The sequence below is a fragment of the Callorhinchus milii genome, unplaced genomic scaffold (genome assembly GCF_018977255.1).
Source record: "Callorhinchus milii isolate IMCB2004 unplaced genomic scaffold, IMCB_Cmil_1.0 Scaffold16, whole genome shotgun sequence".
In the NCBI taxonomy this organism is placed as follows: Eukaryota; Metazoa; Chordata; class Chondrichthyes; order Chimaeriformes; family Callorhinchidae; genus Callorhinchus; species Callorhinchus milii.
The window spans coordinates 11,826,605-11,851,941 of record NW_024704757.1 but is presented as its reverse complement, the minus strand read 5'-3'; the positions used below and the strand labels follow the sequence as shown (position 1 = coordinate 11,851,941).

At 38.8% G+C, this 25,337-nt stretch overlaps 1 protein-coding gene and 1 non-coding gene across 5 annotated transcripts; one reads left to right on the top strand and one right to left on the bottom strand.

The window, feature by feature from the left end:
* Nucleotides 1–110: 110 nt before the first annotated feature.
* pdxdc1 (pyridoxal-dependent decarboxylase domain containing 1) lies at nucleotides 111–25,056 on the top strand. 4 transcript variants are annotated; one of them, XM_042341031.1, is made up of 24 exons: nucleotides 111–273; nucleotides 8,808–8,884; nucleotides 9,649–9,717; nucleotides 9,987–10,067; nucleotides 10,167–10,313; nucleotides 10,971–11,160; nucleotides 11,524–11,592; nucleotides 11,688–11,766; nucleotides 12,213–12,297; nucleotides 13,344–13,392; nucleotides 13,711–13,812; nucleotides 14,063–14,188; nucleotides 16,411–16,461; nucleotides 17,440–17,520; nucleotides 19,712–19,775; nucleotides 20,189–20,280; nucleotides 20,473–20,578; nucleotides 20,788–20,959; nucleotides 21,097–21,215; nucleotides 21,573–21,694; nucleotides 22,366–22,458; nucleotides 22,907–23,003; nucleotides 23,827–23,931; nucleotides 24,063–25,056. In XM_042341031.1, exons 1-24 carry the CDS (start codon nucleotides 250–252, stop codon nucleotides 24,353–24,355), a joined length of 2,493 nt encoding a protein of 830 aa, XP_042196965.1. In that variant the 5' UTR covers nucleotides 111–249; the 3' UTR covers nucleotides 24,356–25,056. The 4 variants fall into 4 exon arrangements, with proteins under 4 accessions (XP_042196965.1, XP_042196964.1, XP_042196967.1 ...); XM_042341030.1 differs by having other exon boundaries at nucleotides 10,164–10,313; XM_042341033.1 differs by lacking the exon at nucleotides 17,440–17,520.
* On the bottom strand, nucleotides 6,795–6,868 carry trnal-cag. Its single transcript has one exon. It is a non-coding gene; the product is annotated as a tRNA-Leu (tRNA).
* Nucleotides 25,057–25,337: the final 281 nt, after the last annotated feature.

Sequence of the window (25,337 nt, the reverse complement as noted above, 5' to 3'; positions counted from 1 at the left end):
GCTGCCAACGTGGAGCGAGCGGTGATGGCGGCGGAAGCGGAGGCGGGAGGGAGGCCTCGGCAGTGAGGAGCAGCAGCAGCGGCGGCGGCGGCGGCCCACCCCCTCCCCCCCACCCACAGACACACACCCGCCTTCCGCTCCCCCTCCTCACACTCCTGTCCTGACCCGCAAACAGGGCCTCCGTCCACACGCACAGAGAGAGAGAGAGAGAGAGAGGGAGAGAGACACACACAACCCGCCCGAGCAGCCATGGACAGCGGCTCCAGCCAGAAGGTGCGTGGGGGGGTCGAAGACGACAGGACAGGGCGAGCGCGGGGCTCAGGCCTTCCCTCCCCACCTTCCCCCCCCCCACTCCCTCCCTCCTCCTCCCCCCCATATGAACTGACTCCTTCACATGGCCCTGTGGGGGTCAGTGACAGCCCAGTCATTCTGTCAGGTCACCAGACCCCCCCCCCATTATGTTTTATGTAAAAGCCATAGTGACTCGTCCCCCCCCCCCCCCACCCTCTCCATTCTCCCCCACTCTGCACCCTCCCCCCCACCCCCCCCCCCCCCCCCCCACACACACACACACACTCCCCCCTTCCCCCTCCCCCGTCGCCCCCTGAACTTTTATCATTTGTGGTCTTTGGTGACAGTAAAACTTGGCTCAGAGATTCCATTTTTGCCCAATTAGGTTTTTATTTCTGTATTGGCATTTCCCACCGCACCGTTGGTGGTCAGACATTCAGCATCTCTGACCCCCACTCCCCCCCCCCCCCCCACACTGAAACTCTATCCCGCAATCCCTCAGCCTCACCCCCTCCCCTGTCTTGCCTCTTTTCAAGTCTCGTCTAAAGACCTTTCTCTTTGATCGTGCCTTCGGCGACCCTCCCACACCCAAACCCCCCACCCCCCCCCCTTTCTCCTCCACTCCCCTCCACCCCCTCTCCCTCCACCCCTCCTAAATCTTCGGTGTCATTCGATTAGTTGGGTAGAGAGAGAAGGGGGAAAAAAAACACAGCTCATTTCTGGCTTCAAGACCTATACGCATGCTTAACATACCTGTTTTCAATGGAATGTATTTAGTGTATCTCTCCTGTGCTTTAAGGTGAGGCAGTCTGTATCACTGTAATATTATTAATCCCTGCGGTTGATCTAGCACTCTTATCACAATGTCTAGCCCTCTATCGAAATGTCTCAAAGTGCTTCACAAGATCTAACTGCAAAGTGTAATTGCGGTGCATTTTGCCCACAAAACACAGGCAATTCACTTTACAGTTTATCCTGTGAAATGCTTTTGAGACCTCTCAATGTGATAAGGTGCTGTATCGAATGCAAGGATTATTATTTGTAGGTGAGATACCTGATCATTAAACTTTACACTTCACAGTATATCCTGCGAAGGGCTTGGAAACATTCTGGCATGAAAAGTGCTACATCAAATGTAAAGGTTATTTATTTTGAATACAACAACCAATTTGTGCACTACAATGTCCCCAAAACAGCCAAGATGTGAATGACCGGTTTTATCTCAGGATTGTTGGGCAATATACTGGGAGATGCTCACTGAAGGAGTATTGTGTTGTTTGAAGGATTTGCAGCTTTGGGTATAATCTGATGACTGTAATGGATGGTACAGTATACATACAAATTCATTGTGTATGATGAAGAGATCCTTGTCCTCTTAAAACATATTATTGATTGATTGAGGTCACAGTGCTTTGTTTGACACTTATCTTGACGTCAGATTGGAGTGCTGCACATTACTTGTGTTTGTTTCAAGACAAGATGGTAACAGGAAAAAAAATGTTTACTAGATTGCTATAAGAGAAGTAATTTTGTAATGTACAAGTGATTGAGTTGTTGAAATGAACAAAAACATTAAACACAGTCTGCAGTGGGGTCTTTAACTGCTAGCTGTATTATGTTTATTGTTTTTAATGAAAACATTGTGCCTTTGGATAATGTTGGGTAAAGGAGAATGATTCCTATGGTGATTCAACATAATTGTTACAAATGTAGAACATATGATTACAGAAGACCATTGAGTCTGTTCCACCAATAAATGTTAGATGGTGTCTGATTTTTGTTAATTCCAATGTGCATCCTTTTGTCGTACACCTTCTGCTATCTAAATATCTGCCTCTTTGAAACATCTCTGATGATTTCGCATTTTCACAACCCTCGATGCGAAGAAGCTTCCTGACTTTAGTTCTAATTGTCACTATTGATTTTCAGGTTGTGTCACCTTGTAATGGAATGGTGGTTTAATTCCATTGCTCTGTGACCATTCAAAATGTTCAGGTTGTCATTGAGCATCTGATATGCACTTTGAAAACTGAACACTTGATATTTCCAAAAAGTGTATCTGTGTTCAAATTAGCCTTTGCCACTGTAGAATCATAACACGAGCCTTACTGTTTCGGGTCTGTACAGCAGGTCTGTTAAGTATGCATCTTATATTAATTCAGTGATCAGTCAATTTGAAGAACACTTATTTTGAATTTCTATATTGGGGGAAAAAGTGGTTGTGAAGCGAAAATGTTTTACAGGCATTGCACTTCACTGAATTGCATTTGAATTGCATATGAGATATTCTGTAAGAAAGGAGGAAGGGAATTTGAATTGAGTTAATGTGGCGACTGTGGAACTGAAAGGAAAATTATTCTGCTCTTCCATCTGGTAATTATGACCTCATGCATATAAAATGTCACCTCCATTGGTGTAGTCCTGGGACCGATTGTGTGATATACACTTAATTGAGCAACATGCCACTTAGAGAAACTGGTATACTGTGTTAGCGGCACACTTTGATTCATGTACAGGATGATTTCCCCATTGGCCTTCAATAGTTAGTGCTATGATTAGGGAGGCTCGAGGTTAGCAGGTGTCTTGCAGTACTTGCCAGAAAAGAAAATCGCAAGACCGTGAGTAATTTTGAAAAACAGCCACAATAATATTTTTTGTTTGTATTTCTTTTGGACATTTTAGAGTTTCACTATTTCTAAATGAACTGGTGCTCGACCTGAAACTCAGGTTCCAACCCATTTTGAGAGCAGAGCTGTTACCTGACAAAAGTCATCAATTTTCAATAACAGTCACTGTTGTGCAAAGTTCTAGTCCCGAGGGGAGGGGGTCTGTCTTCTCAATGTGATGTTCACAAACCTAAGCTTTCTCTACTGCTTTTAAAAATCTGTCTGTGCTAACTGTGCTATCAATATAGCTAAATGGTCTGGTTTGACTGTTTTAAATGTCCTTCTCCAGAACTTGCCTTAGGACTTATTTTTAATTTTATATTTTTAAATTGCTTTTTTTTTCCCCCTTCAAAAACAGTTTGCTTCTGCTCCGTTTGTTATAAGGGATCTCACTTCCCCTACTTTAGGCTATCAAATAATCAATGCATTTTTGATGCACAGGTGTTTTGATTCCTCTAAAGTTATCTTTAGCTGAAAAGTCCTCTATTGTTTATGGGCACGTATTGCAGAATATTGTCACAGTTGTTGAATACATCCAGGCAGGGCACATTCGAATTAGATCACAGGGACTCAATTCAGCCTATGTTAAAATGTCTCAAGTTCCCTATTTTTGTCGACAAATTCAACAGCTATTTGCACATAGCTGTTGAATTTGTCGACAAAAATAGATGTCCAATGAACTGAAGGACTAACTTATGTGGGAGATGTTTGGCCAGGACATCGTAAGAAACTTTCTTCTCTTTTTGAATAATATCAGCGGAATCTTTAACATGCACCTAAGCAGGCAGTTTGATATCGTATCCGAAAGACAGCACAGCACCTGTGACGGTGCAGCCCTCACCTATTACTCCACTGGAGTGCCAGACTGTGAGCTCAAGTCCCAATGTTTGGTTTGTTATCATGATAATAATCACAATAATAATAATGGCCCTTGCATTTGAAAAAGTGCCTTATCACGTCTTCGAGACATCTCACAGCGTTTCACAGAATATACTGTATATTTTGTGGGCGAAACGAGGCAGCCAATTGCGCGCAGGAGTGTCCCACAAACAGTCGTGGGTCGGGTGTGACAAAATTCTCATTTTTTTTTGAAAGGATTATTACCCATAACCTCTGACTTAAGTGCTTACCCACTGAGCTCATATTACACACCTCATTGATTGCTGTTCTGTCTGAATAGTCTGCATCTGTTGGTGATCTTGGATTAGTTTTAACTCTGAGGCCTCTGGGTGTGTTCTAATGTTGACTCTGTTGTACCTTAGAATTCAACAAAGAACAATGGTGGAAAATGTCCGGTTCAGGTGACTACTCCAGGATATTAGTAAAGAACGAGGGTTTTCGTACAAAGTGTCCCCTTGAATTGTGAAAACTTATAGGTTTTTACTAAGAGGATTGTCTGAATTAACCATGTTAAGGTATTTAACACAGGGGTGAACGACTGGTTATAGGTATGTTGTACATTCTGCTGTACTTTTGGGTGGGATTTAGAGGTTTGTCGGCAAAACATATTGATCTGTTGATTTAAGCAAATTGGCCCAAGTGTAATTTTTGTTTCCTGTAGTGCATTGATACCTCAAATATTCTTAATGACAACATTCGTTTTTAAAAAAATAGTTTCAAAGATTATGTTCCAATTATTGCCTTTGTTGACGCACTGCAACAGCACTATTAATCTTCATTCCTGAAGATTTTCCAGTAACTGTTTTTAAAAATATCAAAACTGAGTATACAATTCTGAATTCTAACAATCCCGATTCTGAGAAGCTCCAAAAAAAGTTTACTGCATTGCACTGCATGTAACATAAACATATTAGATCCATTATTATTATTATATTAGATCCAGTGTAATTCCTTCTTTTTATTAAACTGTAAATTCGAGGGGTTCGGTATACCTTCACAAAGATAGTTACCTGAATAAAATCTGCAAATTTTTAGCTTGTACCATTAATATGGATTATGTTTACACCTGATAAGATTAAATTGTGCAATCTGAAGGCAAGCTTCCACTCACTCAAGTTATAACGTTTTCCCCACAAACAACAAGAAGAAAATTACATTTGTATAGATGAAAGGCGCTAAACAAATGTAATCTTGTTGTTGTTCATGTCAGATGGACGTCCCAAGGCGCTGTATCAACTAACGCATTGTATCAACGTTTATCAAAAAAAAGCATTGTATTAACGTTTTTTTAACAAACGTTGATACGATGCTGTTTGTTTAACCACACGACTTCCAAAATGTCGATTGCTGTAATGAACGTTTGGTTGACATCCTTATTAGCTAATTTGAAGTCCTGGTTTCAGCACAATAAAACAAAGTTGATTCTTGGAAGAATGCGGATGGCTGCCTGTACTGTTCCCAGTTTACCTTAGAGCTTGTAATTTGATCTGTTTGGTGCCCTCAATTCTGCAAGGCCATCGGTCTGTCACGATCAGTTTCATACACTGCGGAATAATGGACAGTGACTATTCATTTTGCGCTGCTGTACTGTGCAGGTTGTGGGAGAAAGTATTAAATCTTTTGATTTGGGGCTGAATAATAATCCCTCCAAAACCAAAAACAATAATAAAATTGGTCATTTGTGGGACATTGCTGTGCGCAATTGGCTGCCGCGTTCGCCCACAAATATACAGTCAATTCACTTTACAGTGTGTTCTGTGAAGCGCTTTGGGACGTCCTCCCGACGTGAAAAGCACTATATCAAAATGCAAAGATTATTATTATTATTTGAACTTGGACTAAAACAAGCATGGAACCATCCTTCCCCCAGAAGATTTTCTGCTATTTTGAAGAGCCCGTTAACAGGAACGAAGATTTAAAAAGTCAGCTCTGAACATATATTTCCAAGGATCCTTTTTAAAAAAAGTTCTGGCTCTACTGTTTAGCTGCTTAAAACTATAAGGCAAATCCACTTCTTTGTGTAGGTTTTTTGTTAACTGTAATACTGACAGTAAATTACCCTGACTCCAGTCATTCCTTACCAGATAGACACTGATTATAATACATTTTAGAAAGCCACTTATTTAGAAATGTAGGCTAGCGTTGTAACAATAATCTTGATAATAATCTTAATTTCCAGTAGTGAGGCACCTCTGAAGATGGAGTGAGCTGGATAGTCTTGCAGCGAGCAAAAATGTATTTTGAAATTAATTACTGTCTGTTGAAACATTTACTCAATGCAAGTTGACTAGCTTTTTTTAAACTTTCCAGTTTTCAAACGGTTGCTGGCCTGGTTCACACGGTATACAGTTGGCAAGCATCAGAGAGCATGTCACCGTCATTCGATAATGTACAATATGGTTAATAACCCATTATATGTTAGTGTCTTACAATGTCCTCAGTTGATCCCAACTCACTTTGAAACTGTAGCTTACAGTCGAAATGTTTTACTGCGTACTTGAATAATTTAATCCAAAATATTCTGATTGTGAAAGACTGTTAAAGAGTCTGCTTTGGCTTGCTGACTCTGTTATTTTGTGCAATTGCTAGTGTCCAATGTTGTAATCTTGAATGGGAGTCTTTTAAAGTTCCACTAACGACTGTAATAATAATAATAATCCTTGAATTTGTTATAACGCTTTTCATGTCTTCTAGACGTCTCAAAGCGTTTCACAGAATATACTGTAAAGTGAATTGACTCTATATTTGTGGGCGAAACACGGCAGCCAATTGTGCAAAGCAGTGTCCCACAAACAGTCATGGATTGAGTGAACAAATTATTCTTTTTTTAAGGATTATTATCCCCGGAAAAGCGATCCACCAATCGACTAACAACCGGGTTCCTACTTACTGCTAGGTAAACAGAGGCGTGTGGAGTAAGGAAACTTGCCGAACATTTCGCCCTAACGGGAATCAAACCCAGGTCTCTCGCTTCTGAGGCGAGTGCTCTTTAACCACTGAGCTACAGGACTCCCAAGAGTCCTGTAGTTTAGACAAGAGTTACCTGAGGCCATAAGTACATTTTCACTTCAGTATTTACAGCAATTTCCATTAAATCCAGTTTCAGTAGACGGGTTGTTTTTCAAGTCCGACAGGTTTGTAAACAATGAAGTTGTCTTATCTTGATGTATTAATAACCAATACATTTCTTTATAATGTTGTTTAAATAACGCCCATAAAGACATTCAATATGCGTAACCTAATTTAATTGTTCCACTGTTGTTACTCTGTTAATTCATCAGTTGATTTAGCTACAGTGCACAGTTTAGCTAAAAGGGTTTAGTGTGACAGTGAATGCACTTGAAGATGTTAAGAATTAAGTTGCGCAAGATATATATTTTTACGACTTTGTTTTTTTAGGGAACCACAATATGTGAAACAATTTAAAATAAATTGCATCTGTTTTCGTATACTCAAATCAGACTATCGCACAGAAATAAATCCTTATTACAAAACTAAAACGGTAGTTACTCAGCTTCCATGTACAAAACATTTTGATATTCGGATGATATGAGGCTATTGGGACTTGGATTTGGTTTCCCTCTCTGCTTTGCTGTTATGGTTATACTACCTCTCCTGGCTGTTTAGTGATAGCAGGAAGCTGCATATCAAAAGAAATGCAAATACTATTATATGGATCAGAATCTATTTCACATATGCCAGACCTGTTAATTGATTTGTTATCAGTATTATACGGGCTCATACTTTCCTACCATATGTAAATAAAATCCACATAAAACTGCAGAGCAATCGTACAATGCAAGCAAAACTATAGAAAAAATAGAAATCTAGGAAACAGTAGGCGCTTCACAGTATTATTGTCAGCGCTTAATTTTCCAATCCATCACTTCTGTTCTCTCTTTTGAAAACATTTTTTTTTGGAAGTGACATTTAAAGTTTGCTTCAATTGCAAGATGGAGATGACGGAACCTTTTTTGAAGTGCAGTATTCGCCATGACACAGTAAACTTGTGGCAATAAAAGCAGCAAACGTTTCTCCAGCAGAGCCGATTGGTTTCATGCTTACACCAAAAATTTTAGAAGGGAGGGAGCTGCAACAAACGTTTGAACAGTATATATGCCGGCATCAGTTGAAAAGTAAATATTTAACATATGACAGATTTGCAAGGGAAATGCAGATGAACGGGGACAGTCTTTCACAAAATACGACTGTCGGTAGTAATAGAATTTGAAAGCCAAATATAGGCTGAATTTGGGTTACTGAGTGATTTTTGATTTCTCTTTTTTTTTGCTCCAGAACATGTTTATCTTCGCTTATTGTAATTTGCCTTTTCGGGTAGAGTTTCTAAATATCTTTTAGATTGTAAAAGTTCTAACGTTCTTTCCACCCAACTGATCTGTTGACATTATTTGCAAAGTAAGGGATCAATTCATTAAAATGGAGTAACTATTCACAATGCTGTAGATACCTTTTTTTAAAAAATAATCTAATGTTATGGTTAGGAAGAATGAACACATAATTTTAAAAACACATGACCTCATATACAGTATGATCTGGTTATATTAACAGTTTGTATGCGGATGAACCTCAAGTACAATAAAGTGTCCAGTTTGTGTTTTATGGCTCTCTGGCTATTTACTGGCTCTCTTAGAATTGCTTTAATTTCCCATTTTAATTTCAATTGCAGGATTCACCATTCAGAAATGGTTCATTCTAGTTTATCTGCAAATGAACAGTTTTATTTTAATGATGTTGCCTGCTGCTTTGGTTTGACCTACCTATAGAACTTTTATCTTTTTTGAGACACTTGCAGGAGTAGCGCTGATGGCAACTTTTTGCTTGCTTTTATAGCAGTAATACTACCAAGGTAGCACAGTGGTGAAATATTCATTAGCAATGATCATGTGTGGCTTACAATATTCAGATTTGTTGTCATTTTGTGCCCGGCAGGTGATGGTGGATCCCACTTTAGCTGAGATGGGGAAGAATCTCAATGAAGCAATGAAGATATTGGAAAACAATCAAAGGTTTTGTTAAAATTAATTCTAAGCTTTAAAAAACAAAAAAACTGAACCTGTTTTCTATGCTTTACTTGAAGATGTGTAGGGTAATTCGTGCAGCAAACAGGCCTGGTCCATAACTTACTTATTGCTTAATCAGAAAGTTTCAGAGAACACATCTCCCCTCAGGAAAAGTGTTCCCTGAAACATCCATGGAAACCATTCACCTATGTTTCAGTCATAATGTCACCTTCATAACTTGAAAGCTGTGCTTTGGATTTTTACCAAGCATCACAAGTGATTTCCTCTTGCATATATGAGAGGGCATCCACTGTACCTTTTTATTTGCTTTAATTAAACTCAGAAGAAATCACACATTCTAGAGTTCAGTGGTCATCATGGAAGAATTAAGCAGCTGTGGCACAGGCTGACTGCTGGAGAAGGTCTCTCTGCGCTTTCCAATTATGGAATATTTCAGTGATTAAGAAAACGTTTAATAATCATTTTAGCAAAATAATAACGGAGTAATGCTTTTAATGGATTCACTATCATCTTTGATAATTGCTTTTTACACAGAACAAATCCGAACAAATGTAAGCTCTAGGCAAAACTATTAGCTTACATTGAAACATGCAGTCAGAGGTACCGTTTGAAACTGATTTTTGTAAAATTGTCTACATGACCGTCTATATAATTAACTAGCTCTACAGTATATGGTAAATATTGCAATTGTTCTGCTGAAGAAAGTGAGTAAAAATTGTTTTGTCTGTGATTTAAAATTTTCCAATCAGGGAAATGGATGAAGAAAAGGAGAAAATGAGATATGCCAGGAAGGATATTCCAGGTCCATTGCAGGGCAGGTGAGTAACGGTAACATTTATGCTTCAAAGAAGGTGATATTTCTTTTGTGTTTTTTCACTGGTTCTTGTTTAGTCTCTCAGTTAGTTCAGTGTGGTCACTTGTCAGCTCACAAAGCCCCAAATTACACGGAAGTAGCATTGCCAAATCCCAGACCGGAAATATGCAAATAGATATTTTATGTTTTCAGTTAAATAATTGATATTTTTTTAACAGTTGAGAAAAGTTTTGAAAATACTTTTTTTTATCAAATCAATGATTCTGTTTACAGTGGCCAGGATATGGGAACTATTCTTCAGCTTGTACAAAACCTTATGCATGGAGAGGATGAGGAGGGATTGCAAACCTTCCGGTAAGTAATTAAGGGATGTATTTTTTTACGTGAGTCAGCATGGTAAAGGAACTTTCTCATGATAAGCTACCATGTACTAAAAGGCTCTGTTTTTAGCAGACCTCAACACGTTGGAGAACAAGGTCATATGTCCTTATTGGGTCACAGTTTAGCAGCATACATTTCGGTGCTAGACAAAGAGAGACTGCGAAAACTCACCACAAGGATCTTATCGGACACTACACTCTGGTTATGCAGACTCTTCAGGTAGGAGTACTCCGCAGTTATTCAGATAGGCACGGTATCTGTTATGATTATTGCAGAGTCCTGTAGCTCAGTGGTTAAAGCACTCGCCTCACAAACGAGAGACCTGGGTTTGATTCCCGGCAGGGCGAAATGTTGCACAAGTTTCCTTATTCCACACACCTCTGTTTAACCTAGCAGTAAGTAGGAACCCAGGTTTTAGTCAGTCGATTGGCGGATCGCATTTCCTGGGATAATACTCCTTCAAAAAAAATCGTAACAAAATAATTTGTTCACTCAATCCATGACTGTTTGTGGGACGCTGCTGTGCGCAATTGGCTGTCACATTTCACCCACAAATATACAGTCAATTCACTTTACAGTATATTCTGTGAAGCGCTTTGAGACGTCTAGAAGACCACGAAAAGCGCTGTATCAAATACAAGGATTATTATTATTATTGTGCTTGAAAATAAATCCTATGGTACCACACATTATGCTTTAACCTTGACTGGCATGGCTATAATTCTCTACTTCTTGATCTTGTCTCATTTCTCTGCTACTCTTTTCAACATTGGTTGTGTTCAGTCCTTGACGTTAATATGAGCGATAGCCTTTCATCTAGGGTTTTGAATCAAATCATGTCATCACAACCAGATCTCAGTCAGCTTTATTTTTCAGGTATGAAAATGGATCTGCCTATTACCATGAAGATGATCGAGAAGGTCTCTTGAAAGTGTGCAGGCTCATCATTCATTCAAACTATGAGGATTATGCTACAGAAGGTTTTAATGTCCTCCATAACAAATCCCCCGTCTTGTACGTCAGCGCTGCCTCCAGGACAGGTCTTGGTCAGTATATCTGCAACCAGGTAAATTCATTAGTTTTTTCTCCAATATTATATATGTAGAATATTACTGGGTTAGGACTTAATTATAGATTTGCTGGTGTGGACCAGACTATGATTGAGAAGAGAAGCTGATGTACAAACACAACTCGGAAACCTACCCAGGAATTCTAGGAGTGAATTATTGCTTTAATTTTTCCCCAGCAATCATGTTTGTTATGTAGAAGGTTTTTTTTATTTACACTGGTGAAACATTTTGCTGTTGGTTTGCAGAACTGGTTGCAGATTGGCAATTTAATTTATTTTTGTTATTGATAGAAAATTGGTTCCAGGAAATGAGTATACTGTTGTATACCGCAATCTAATTGCCTATTTTCTCCATTTCAGCTTGGCCTACCAATTTCTTGTTTGTGCAGTGTGCCTTGTAACACTATGTTTGGATCCCAGCATCAAATGGTAAGTGTTTTGTAGCGTATAATTGGCAGGTAAAGGAAGAATGATAATGAATAGAAAGTCGGCTCCATTTTAATGCATCCGTCTTGCTTTGGCAGGATGTTGCTCTACTGGAAAGACTCATCAAAGATGATATTGATTCTGGAAAGCTTCCTCTGCTATTGGTGGCAAATGCAGGTATGTAATAAAGAGGTATAATGGTGAGAAAATGATCCACATTTTTTTTCACCTCGCCTTGCTTCCAATGAAGATCCCTATTGGGTTTCAAGGGTGCTGAGCCTAGTCTGTCCATACATGTACACTTTCACCAGGGTTGTGAGGTAACTATCAAAGGGAATCCTGCCTGATTTTCCTCCTAACTCGTATACCCTCGGGTAATACACACCTGGGATTGAACCTAGGACCTTCCTTGCTCATTGAACTGACTAAGCTATTTATTGCATTTACAGTTTACAGTTCTAAAAAAAGAATTTATTTGTGACGTTATGAGTAACTTAGAAGATCAAATCTAGATTATAATCTTTCATCACTGCAGCCTAAGTTTTATACTTTTTTTAAATGCTCAAATTATTTTGCTTTGGAGCTCCATAAATCATATCAATGCTTGGCTTGTATTATTGTAGGAACACCTGGAGCAGGGCATACAGATAAACTTGCACGTTTAAAGGAACTCTGCAGTCAGTACAAGATGTGGCTACATGTGGAAGGGTAAGAATGAGTGTCTTTTCCAAAAAGTGCTGAAGTTTTATTCAATTTAACTGATTTAATTTATTCACTACCAAAGGGAACATTGACTGTAGTTGACCCAATTTTATGTACCCCCTAATTCAGTTTACTCTATCAATTTTGCTGAATTGAGGTGATGAATGGTTTACAGTAAACTACCGATAACTTGCCACTCCAAGGGAAAGTTCTCAGTGACGAGTCAACGGGAGTGGTGAGTTAGGTGTATGTATAAATACTTAAATAAATGTGGCCGGGATATTGACAGCACGATGACTTAAGTGGCAGTGACAAGTTAAGCCAGGGTCGAGTTATCAGCATTGACTGTAATTAAAACCGCCTACAGAACGGAAAACGTTTATTGTGATCAGTCCAATGAAAAAGTTTTAAGCTGAATTTCACATTGTTTCTGAGATAAAACCAAATATTCAGAGTTCTGTTGAACTGATGATTTACATAAATGTATTCAAAGTGCTGAATAAAGGGAGCATTAGCATCCGTTCAAGTTAGCATAGCATTTTCCCCACCAACTACAAACACATGGTTAAGGAACAATGGATATTAAATCGTATTTTAAAATCTGGAATCCAAATGGCACAAGGCAGCCTCTGATCTGTTTTCTTCAACGAGATGTAAAGAATTCTGTTTTTTTTTAGATCTAATGTAAATGTGAGATCAGGAGACTTTATGAAAATTATTATAAGAGGCATCTGAATACATTTGTATATGTGTCAGATACCCAGCTGACAAAAAAAAGTATAAGTGTAAGCAGCACACATCAATATACCTTGTGAGTTCTGTCACATTTGATGTAAGTTTTATGTAACCATGTGTAGTTCATATTTAATTTCAGATTATTTCTGAGATAAAACCAAATATTCAGATATTTAGCCAGAGTTTTGTGTGATTTACTATAGTAATAGAATCATCTGCACTGGCACAATATTAAAAAAAAGGATATGTTTTATTGAGAACTCCTGTTTAATTATATTTATCTTTGTTTTACTCTGATCCTTATTGTTGTATTGCAGAGTTAATTTGGCCACATTGACACTTGGCTATGTGTCCTCATCTGTACTGGTTAGTATTGCATTACTGTATTTATTTGTTTAAGAAGGATCCGCTGTTCATTTTCATGTCTCTTTTTACATCACTGAGATTTTGGATTTCTAAACTGTATGAAATTACTGTAAAGCATATTATAATTTTGATTCAAGCAGATAGTAAGAACTACCAACGTGCATCAGAAGAGTTGTAATTCAGAAGATATTCTGGGAATTCCAATTTTTTTTACTTTTATGTGATGGTCAGTATTGTGCTCTTTTTTGGTGGTTTTACAACTCGTGAAGACTGCTAATCGATTAGAGTGTAGGCATTTAACATTGTTATATTTTATAGGCTGCTACCAAATGTGACAGCATGACCCTGACTCTAGGACCCTGGTTAGGTCTTCCAGCCGTTCCTGCAGTGACATTGTATAGGCACGAGGATCCATCACTGGTAAGTGTTTATTGCTGAAAGATTAATGCCCAAATAATCATTAAAAAAATCTGAATACAAATATAAAATAATTTAGGTTCGTATTTTGGTAAAGATTTAGGAAATGACTTGCCGTGAAGTATTCAGTAAGCTAGGTTTACTGAAATAGTCATATTCAATGTTACCAAAAGACTATTTTACTAAAGGAACTTTGAAAGATGTGTGTTAAACTGTGCAGCATGTGATGCACTCAGCAATTGATTTGTTTTAGTCTCTAGCTGCGGGCCTTACTTCCAGCCAACCAGTGCAAAAACTTCGAGCTTTGCCACTCTGGCTCTCTCTGCAATACTTGGGACATGATGGGATAGTCGAGAGAATCAAATATGCTTCCCAGTTGGTAAGTATCTTTTATAAATATCTTTTAAATAAATGGGTGATGAGGTGGTTCATGCCGTGACCCAATCGTACATACTAGTTGACCATCAGTGGTGAAGAGGCTGAGTTTGGGATCTTTTTTGACCGAAATGATTGGTTCCCGTCAGCGCCTCCTCACCTCAGGCGCTGACAGCATCACCATCCATGGTTGCACACTCAACCTTGCTAAGCCAGTCCGGAACCTTGGAGTCTTGTTCGACCTTCAACTATCTTCCCACATTCACGCCATAACCCGCTCTGCCTTCCTCCACCTCCGCAACGTCGCGCAGCTCCGACACTGTCTCACACGGCAGGCTGCCGAAACCCTCATACACCCTTCATTGCATCGAGACTCGATTATCCAAACTCACTGCTTGTTGGCTTCCTCAACTCCTCCCTCCACAGGCTGCAGATCATCCAGACCTCTGCAGCCCGTGTCCTTTCCCACCCTAGGCTCTGTGACCCTATCACCCCCATCCTCGCCCGACTCCACTGGCTTCCCATCACACAGAGGATACAGTTCAAGATCCTGGTCCTCACCTTCAAAGGTCTCCATGGTCTTGCTCCCCACTACCTCTGCGACCTCCTGACCCCCTACCATCCTGTCTGCTCCCTCCGCTCAGCGGGCTCTGATCTGTTTCATATCCCCCGCCTCGCTCGCCCCACTGTCGGTGGGTGGGCCTTCCGCCATTCTGTGCCCACCCTCTGGAACTCCATCCCGCAGTCCCTCCGTCTCACCCCCTCCCTCGCCACCTTCAAGATCCACCTTAAGACGCTTCTCTTCGACCGTGTTTTCGATCTCCCTGCTTTCCAACAACATGTAATTTTGTTGTTGGAACTGCTAAACTGGTTAGATGAGTTCGGCCGCAACTTTGTGGAATATCAATCCAAACCAATTGGTAGAATTCTTCAAATAGTGATTCAATTTGTGGGGAGAGGGGACGGGGAAGGAGGGAGATATGATTTCCCTGCATAACCTTGCCATCCATGCAACTGATTTCTTTTTGCCAGCAGCACAAATGTAGGTGAGGTCTGCCCACAAAATACATAGTCACTCCACTTTACAGTGTATCCTGTGAAGCGCCTTGAGACGTCTCAACACAAGGATGTGATAAGGCGCTCTATCAAATGCAAGGATTATTATTGTTATACTTACATCACACAAGCATACTTTTACTTGTATGATGTCCAATTAATGAGCATTTTACTTATCTGTAATCGAGCCAAATGGATTACTTTTTAAACAGCTTGATATTTCAATCTGCTGTATGAAGTTTTTTTCAAATGACTCTCAAACCAGGAATGTTCCGGGAGGGAGGGAGGGGAAGAGGAGAGAGGAATAGGTCAGATTACAAACGTCACTGCTGCTCTGTCAGATGTTTTACAAATAGCAGGACAAGTTGTGCTGCATTCCTGGTCCGATTCACTTTGACTCCCAGCCTGTCAGCTTCCTCGCAACAGCGTCTATTGGAAAGGAACAACATCCTAAGTAAAGCTTTTGATAAATGTTGTTGCATTTACCAATATAAAAAGAACTATATCGTTCTTACAGTACCTCAGGTGAGGTTGAGAAAATATTTAAATTTGAAGACCCACCATAAACGTATTCTTCCATAAATGAAGGAATTGCCGGACTGTTTTTACTCCAGCAGCAGGATATTTTGTTTCTCCCCCGCCCCCCACCCCCACCACCATCATTGCCACAACAACAACAATTTGCATTTATGCAGCACCTTTCACATGGGCCAAATGTATCAAAGTGCTTTAAGAAATCTCAGTGGAAGCCCAAGCTGGGAGGGAGATAGGAGGAAGTGAATGTGAAACGGGGATTGAAAGCCATGAGAGAGAGGCGAGGTGGAAGGAATTGAAGAGTTCCGAAAGATGGGGCAGGAAGTATCTGAAAGTTTGCTCTCCAGTAGTGGGAGAGAGTTCACAGAGTGCATAAAGCAGACGAGAGTTGGTGGAACAGAGGGAGTAGGGTCTTGGGAGATTGCAGAGGTAGGATGGAGAAAACCCATAGAGACATTGAAAGGTAAAGTACGAGGGTCTTTAAGTTGAACGACTTAAAGCAGGGAGTCATTTGGAGCTGATGGGGTGATGGGCTGGTGTTGGTGGGAGAGGATGCGGGCTGTGCTGCACATTGAGAAGAGTAAAGGGAAAATACTGGATGAGGAAAAACATTTCTGATTTTACTTTATTTTTCAGAGCCAGAGACTCCTGGAGAATTTGAAAAAGCTAAATTCTATCAGAACTACGGTATGTTATTTCCTTGTATTTTGTAGAGTTTATTTACACATACTGGTATAACCTCAGTAATGATGTTGTCGTGCTAGTAAAATGCAAATTGCTGAATGATTATCTTGTAATGACCATTAATATTCACAATTTAACCTGTACCGTACATACTTTCAGGCTTTTTATAGTCAAGTTTTTTTCATTAAAACTAAAAATTGACTGATATTCAGATGTGTGTTAACTAAGAATGCCATAGCTGAAGAATTAAGACTGGAACCTTCAAAGGAAAAAGCTTGTAGCTGTTGAAGTTTTGCTCGGGACGTCCTCCCGATGTGAAACCCGCTGCACAAATGTAATCTTGTTGTGGTTGTATATGCAAGTTGACTGTCGCTTTCACCCACAAAACACCTAGTTATTCCACTTTGCAATATATCCCGTGAAGCACTTTGGGACATCCTCCTAATTTGAAAGGATTGTAAGAGTTATTATTTTTAAAATAGTTATGACTTGCTTTCGAGAGGGAAGCAAATGGCATGCTTGCCATTGTTCCTCCCTTTGGCCAGATGCCAGGAGAAACTGGTTAAAGTAATAGTAATCCTTGCATTTGATATAGCGCCTCATCATGTCTTCTAAACGTCTCAAAACGCTTCACCGAATATACTGTAAAGTGAATTGACTGTATTTTATAGGCAAAAGGTACTGCCCAGGCTGATTACACCAAAGTCTTCCCATGTTTTTAACTTACAGAATAGCACAGCTCGCACAATAACTGGGAGAAAATAATTATTAAAAAAATCACTTTAGATGCTGCAAAACACAGCTCATTGTATATTTGGATTCAAAGGGGTTGAGCACAGTCATACATTTTGCTTGCTCTGATTATTGTGACAACTAAAAAGTTGTTTATTCAAATGAAAGTATGCTGATGAATAATAATTTCTGATGTCTGAGATGCATATGTTCTTTAATAATAAAACCAGTCTCACTGAATCATTTCAGGAAGTAATCACCAAACCCAAGGAACTGAAGTTTACAGGGACATCCATAGGGAATGTCTTAGGGAATATTGTGTTGGCAATTGTAGGTGGGAGGAATGTGCCTGGAAAATTGTTCATTCTAACTCCTGTCCAGTTCCATTTGAAGCATATGCTGCTGTTTGTTATAATAGCATTTGAGTTGCATGATCCATCTAACGTCCACTTTTCTAACTTTGTTTTCATGCTCAAAATCATTTTGTATCCTGATGAAACATTGGCCAATTTTTGTTACAACTTTAATTCTCAACAAATGATTTAGTCACCACAAGTAGGAGAGTACCTTGGTTGACTATAAGGCTGTTCATTGTGGATTGCAAATCAGAGTTAGCAGTAATGAACTCTCACAGTTTGATGTTATAGGAATCCTCTGCATGCATTGTTGACCATATCAGCCTCCCTGGTTGCTCACTCCCCCAACTCAATAGGCCTATTGAGTAGAACCAAAGCATGTTTGTTTGACCCTCAACTCTCTTTTAAACCTTTCCTCCGGTGAATGACAACCAGAAAAAAGTGCCGTACGTTTATTGCAGAATATAGATGTATCTCTCTGAACGGTGTGTGCCTTCCTCTGAGATATACAATGCATACCTCATATTTTGAGGCTTAATGAAAGTATTTTTTAATGCTGCTCATCAATGATAGGAGAATCTCAAAAAAAAACACCCATGACACTCCTAGGTGCAAGACCTTTCCGATGAGGTATACATCGAGTCCCTACGTCAATCGGTGATTGAGTGACACACAGACAGACACTTTGTCTTTATTAGTATAGATACAGAACATAATAGGAACTTGTGAGGAAAAGATGCATACTTTAATTGATGTAATAAGACTATTGTAAACAAAGGATTCCTATCGTGTGATGAATTTTTCTTCGTGCTACCTTCGTTTGGCAATACCGTAACCTGTCTTGCAAAGTTGTCCAAAGCTTTAAAGCACGCCCACCCCTTTAACTTTCAGTCCCTTTGACCTGATTGCTAAACAGCCTTCTAACTTGCACCACAAAACCATATCCCTGACACTGTAGTTTATCAGTACGTTGTTTACAGTGTTTAAATTTAAGGGAATTGCTTGGACTGTAAATGGATCATGCGCAAATAACCCCTCACGGCTGTCCTGCGAACTAACCAGACCTGGCTCAAGGTTTGCATTTCATATCCTTTGTCAAACTGCGGATTATTGCATGTGCATGGTTTAATCTGCATATAATACTTTCATTTTCTTTGTAACTATTAGTAGTCGGAAGAGCTTTTGTTTGACTATGATAGTGGGCAATGTTATGCTTATATGGCAATGAAAGGCCTTTGACATACCAAGAGGCATTTTGTATGCAAGCTCATAAAAAAACCATAAATAAGATATTTACCAACTGGCTTCCTTGTGCAAATTTTATCTTGAGTTTAAAACATAGAAGGTACAAAATGTGTAATAACCTTTGGCCTTCGCAAGGACTATGCTTTTAAAATCTCAGTTAGTTGATTACTGTACATCAAAGAGCAAAAGCACTTTGCCTAAAATGCCAGATTAGAATTACAGTAGTTTGAGATTGCAAAATGTATGCATTTTTGAAAAAATAAACTAGGCAATATTTAGATCTATGCCAATATGTTAGCGCTGACACCCTGAGGGTTGAGTATACGTTGTGTGGCGATTATTTTATTCTTTGTGTGTGAAATATTGTGCTTGTATCAGAATGCCTACAAGAGAAAAGTGGTGTGGTACTTTATAAGTGTAAATCTTATCTTGGTTTAACTGTATTTTTCTGTTTCCTCTAATATTTTGTATTTTATTTCAACCTGGCCTACAAAAACAGGAAAAATGTCAAAGGCTTTTTATTGTTTTTTTTAGATAGTGACTTTGCTTTACTTTGGTGTAAAAATGTTGCAATAACATGAAAACAGGCTCTGGAAATGGTTTGATTTATGGGCTTGATTTAAAGTTTTAATTTGAGGTGCAAGACACCAGTAAACGTGGCAATGAGGGAAGAAATATACTGATAATTAAGTTATTAAATTTTTTTGTAAGAATGATTTATAGTCTGAATAACTTTGACACACGTTCTGAGTGTTTTTGTGTTGATGTGACCAGTAGTCTCAAACATTAGTGTGGAAGATTGCATTTTTATTTAGAAGTGAATGAACCCAACTGGCAGAGCCCATGAACCAAATATCCACAACCTTCGATTAGGTAGCACTGATAGGCACCTAATATTAATATTTCTTTATAATTACAAGGTTGAAGATGAATTTAATTCTCCAGTGGTGGTGTTCAGATTCACTCAGGACCACCTAAAATCAGGTAATGGTTCTCGTACTCCATTGCACTGTTCATTTTCTTTGTCAACAGCTGTCAGCTCTCCACATAAACAGGGTTGACTGGCACCCCCCCGGGTCTAAAGTTTACAGTGGAAACATTCTTGATAAGAATGGATATTACAGTGTCCTGTTGATTCTACTGCTAAAGAGTAATCTACCCTTAATCGCAAACTACTTATCAGTTGGGATATTTGCTGAGTGAGATACAGAAAGTAATCTGTCACGGCTGATAGTGACATTGAGATTAACTTCTCCTCAAGTAACTAGTTAAAGGTCTGGATGTTTTAAGCGTTTTTTAAAAAAAAACATTTTGTGTTCTAAGAAAACCATTTGTGAAGTACTTGCCTTCGCTATTCGTAACTTCTGTTTTAATGATTCAATTTTGTTGAAATTCAGGCCTAGATGGCGTTCAGTATCAAACTACAGCAGCCCAAGATTCATCAAAGGACAGCAGCGAAAGAGAGATTTCCGATACCCTAAATCGCTGGGTAAGAGCTAACTTTTAAGTATTATAACTACAAATTAACTGGTATTCTTATAGGTTAATCTTTCAAAAAAAAGTAACTATGTACAGCACAATAAGCAGATATACCACCGTGAAATTCATATATAGCATATATAAAGCATGTTATGCTTTCTCAGTTATTCAGACAATTATGCTCTGCTATTTCTGTCAACAGTTGGGAGAACAGTTAGGGCAGTTGGTTCCAGCCAGTGGCGTGGATGTTGTGGAGCTTGAAGATGAGGGTGTGTGTATACGGTTCAGTCCGCTGATGACTGCAGCAGGCGAGTAAATAATTTGTTTACTCATTTCATTTTCATAGTTTATACTTTTGATAGTTTAAATTTTGTAATTTATTGAGCCAATGTAATGTAAAGGCGCTATGTTTTTGGCATTATATATGCCATCTAGCCTCTATCGATATCTAACAAAAATTCAAATGTGTAATGTGATTATCGTAGTTTCTAAGTGACAATTTGCACTTTTGCTTTAGTCTTGGGCACCAAATCAGAAAATGTGGACCAAGTAGTTGAATGCTTACAAGGAAAAATTCCGATTCTGAATAGCACCTTACAACTTAGAGAAGAATTTAAGCAAGAGGTCTACCAGACTGCTGGCTTAACTCACATTGAAGATCTGAATTGGCCTGGATTGGGTGTTGTACGGTAGGTAATAATAATATAATAATGTTGTCCTGTAGGTATATCAAAACTTGTTTTCAAAACGATTTCTCCAAAACTAGTAGTCTATTGGAGTACAAATTAAAGTAATTTGCCAGTTTACAGTCTAACTTTGTTCATAGGTATGAATTTACTAATGAGGAGTCTGACCCAGAAAAAANGCAAGCAGAGATGGAAAAAATCACCAGTGGGTTATTAAAGAAATTGAAGGAGCTTGACTCAGACCTGATGTTCTCTACAGGTAAGGAAGGAACCGTGACAAAGAAGAAAACTTCTACTCTTAGGAAGAAATTTGATTAAATTGTTTGAAGACCTTTTGGCCCCTAAAATCTCATCTTCTCAGGATACCCACCCTACCTTCTTCCAATTACTTTATTACCAACATCATATTTCTACATTGGAGCCTGCTGTTTGGATAGATGCTGGGCTCTACTGTACACATTACATTAAGACTTGCATTGAAGATCCAACTACAAGTACCTAACGAGATGCATTAATCTGAGATGTGTCTGTTGCAACTTGAATTTAATTTTACATTTAAAAACTGACACGGTACATGATAACTTGTAATGTAAAATATAATTCCTTTACCCTGTAGGGCCTGAGTTTGGAGGTGAGAAGAACTGCATTTATATTGGTATGGTAACGGATGACTTAGATGTGCCAGAACTGGTGGAAACCATTGCAGCTACAGGCAGAGAAATAGAAGAAAATTCAAAAGTATGTACATTTTCTGTCATTCTTTTTAATCTTGAGTTTTTGCATTTACGTGTAGTTTTGTTAAATACAAGAATATCACAAATAATGACCAATTCCCAAACCATATTTATCAAGTTGTGTAATATCGTTGATTCCCAACTATTTTGAACTCTATTTCCTGCTTGTCATGTATGTTCTGCAAAAGATACGAGTGTAGACCAAACCCTGCACCCTCATGGTTGAATAGCCTCTGTGAAGAATGACCCATATAGCGACATCCCGAAGGCTGGCTGATGTCTGTGGAACCATCTCCCAGCAAGAGTTAGCACCTTCAGAATGAAGTAAATTGTTAACCATTTAGTATGTCAAATTTGCACAATGTGTAAATAAAATTATTAAAGGAGGAAAAAAAATCCTCGCCTTTGATACAACTGAGCTCACCCACAAAAAACAGTCACACTACTTTACAGTATATCCTGCAAAGCACATGAGATGTCTCGACAACATAAATAAGGTATTATAGCAAATGCAAGGATTATTATTATTTTTCTACTTTGGTAACTTATTTGACTCAATTATTCTAACCAGTTATTTTCATTCAGATGAATTCAGCTGGTCAATGAACTTGACAGTTTATATCAGTTTATAAAACTTTACTAGTATTGAAAATAACTCATGTCTTTTGTCTGAAGTTACTGGAGAACATGACTGAAGTTGTCCGACAAGGAATTATGGAGGCAGAACGACAGTTGTTAAAGGCTACTGAAGAAAAACTCGTTGAAGAGGTAAATATCAATAATGTCAAGTTAAATGCCAGACCCATTCTGCTCAAACTATTTCCAGTACAAAAATATTAAACTTATTTAAGTAAATGTAGAGAATTAAATTTGTTTTAAAGCAAACATGGCAGTAAATAGCTTCATTTATTTCACCAAAGCTTCCGAGGAACAGAAGTCATATTACTTTTGTCTTATATTTTAATATAATTATTTAAGCACAGTAGATGGCTTAAAAAATACTCTTCTAAATTTCTGTAATTTTGCTTTTAACCAGTCAATGTGCTCAACAAAACAATTCAGTTGCACCTGATCAGTAGTTTATTGTGAAATCAATTAATTGTCTTCAAGAAAATAGTTTTACTTTTTCATAAAAGTATTCAATTTGAAATGGTGGAAACATGAAGTGTTGGGATTGCGTTTTTCACTGTGCGCTTGTTCTGTCTGTCCTGTGCAGGGAATTCTGCGTCAAATCCCAGTTGTTGGTTCAGTCCTCAACTGGTTATCTCCATTCCACAGCACAGTTAAAGGAAGAACATTCAATCTCGCTGCAGGTGAGTCATTAAAGGTGCTGTTAATTATTTTTGGTTTACAACAAATATTTCAGCAATACTGCATAGTAGTAGTTGTAAGTTGGCCACTTGTTTAACCCTCTGAGGGTTGGTGCATGATTGTCGAGTTCTGCCAGTGCATTCTGTAGATGAACTGATGTCACGGGGCAAGCGTGGGAGAGGGAATGGTTGTTTGATCGGAGTGGCCAGGGTATTGGTTAAGTGAACCAGTATTGAATGATATTGAGCTTCTTGACTGTTGTTGTATAATCCAGGCAAATGACAAGTGTTCCATGATACTTCAATCTGCGACTTTCAGACCCATTGCAAGAATCCTGCCAACTGAGCCAAGCTGACATCTTCTACATTGAAATGATCTTACCTCGACTAGTGTCCATGGCCTTGCCCCTCCCTACCTCTGACCTGCTGACTCCCAACGCGCCTGCCCACTCCCTCCGTTCATCAGGCTCCGGCCTGCTCCATGTCTCCTGCCCGACCCACCCAACCGGGCTTTCAGCCTCTTTGGAACTCCATCCCACGGTCCCTTCGCCTCGCTCCCTCCCTTGCCTCCTTCAAGACCCTTCGACCGTGCCTTTGATCTCTCTGCCTTCCCTCACCCTTCCTCCCCCATGCTCGGGCCCTGACACCTGACTGTTCAGCGCTTTGGGACATCCACCTGAAGTGAAAGGCGCTCTATAAATGTCATTTTGTTGTAGTGTAGAATTGTGCAATATTAGTTATTTGAGCTCAGTTATGTAGGTTTATGTTTGCCACTATTTTTAACTTTCATTTTGGTTACCTTATCCTTGTTATTCTTGTTTATCAGGTTCTGTGGAGTCAACAAGCAACACATATACATCAAAAGTTCAGGCCTCAGGAGGAACTCCACCCCCAACTCCTACAGCCAGTCGCACTAAAAATAAATTACCAGGTCAGTCAGAATTGTTTTGAAGTTTTCCTCTTCCAAAAATGCAGCTTATTAATCGCAGTACACCAAGGTTTTACTTCAACAACAACAGTCTTCTGGAAAGAGAACTAATACATGTTTATTGTATATAATAGGACAAAAACAGTTTCGAAGATCTTCCAGGACTAATGCATCTGATGCAGTTAGTGACACCAGTTCAGTGAGTCACATGGAAGAAATTGAAGTTTCCCAGACCAGCACAACAGCAACCAGACTGGAGTTTGAAACAGAAGTTCATACAAGCCCTGAACCTTCAACTCAACTGGGTAGTGAGTTAGAAGTTCCAGAGCAGGTACAGCATGAAGAAAGCCCTGAAATAAATGTACAGGAAGTTGACCAGATCTCTGCAGCAGAAGCAGAGGACTCTTCAAAAGAGAGCCTTAGATAAGGAAAGAGAATCTTAGCATCAAGACTTTGTACACAAAAAAAGCACATGTCCCATGGTTGGGATAACATGGATCTTTACTAATGTGAACTGTGCCATGTAATAGTACAGTAAGGATACTACTGTTGTCTGCCTTTAATTAGGATTTTGCACAATGCTGTGATAAGAAATTGCAGTCTTATTGTCTACCGTCCCACAGCAGTTAATAGAAATTTTGATTTAAAAATTGATCAACCGTTGATTATATGGCGCGTTAATAAGTGGTTTCAAGTGGGCTGAATCCAAAAGTGCAATTGTTCTGTTTTCTGTAGTGCGCTCGGAAATCTAATTTTCTTCCTTGCACAATCAGTTTGACTATTACATTTTACAGTACAATGAAGTATACTGTCATCCCATCATTGTGGATTAATTTGTAGTAATACATTGTTTAAATTTAGTAAATCTTTACTATTGGTGTCCTTAATATTTAAATGGGTTGGGTCATTTTATTCTGTTTATTTTGCACACTATCCACTGGTGGTTTTCATTTAGAAACAAACTGTATCCACCTGTTATTTTTAGGGGAAATAATCTGAAATCTATTGTTCAAACGTGATTAAGCTTCAAGCAAAGTAAAACTGATCATTCATGTTGAGAAATTTTAATTCATGAAGATTTTTGAATTTTATTGGTTTGGAGAACAAAATAAAAATTGTTTCTCAGAAGTGTGATCTTGGCTTTCAGTTTTTCTGAAAATTTCCATATGATAAAGCAGTTTTGCTCCTTATGATCTGTATTTCTCTTTGGAAAATTTTGTTTATGGTTAAATACCACTACCTGCAATGTGGCTACCCATTGTCTGTCTGGGGCAAAATTGGGAAAAAAAGAGATTCGGTAATTGATTCACTCCTTTATCTAGTTTTCTTTGTAAAGCAGCTGAGATTTGGGTTTAGTAAGTATTAATTACACCAGTTTTTCTGGGTGAGGTAGAGTTTTTGATGGGAAG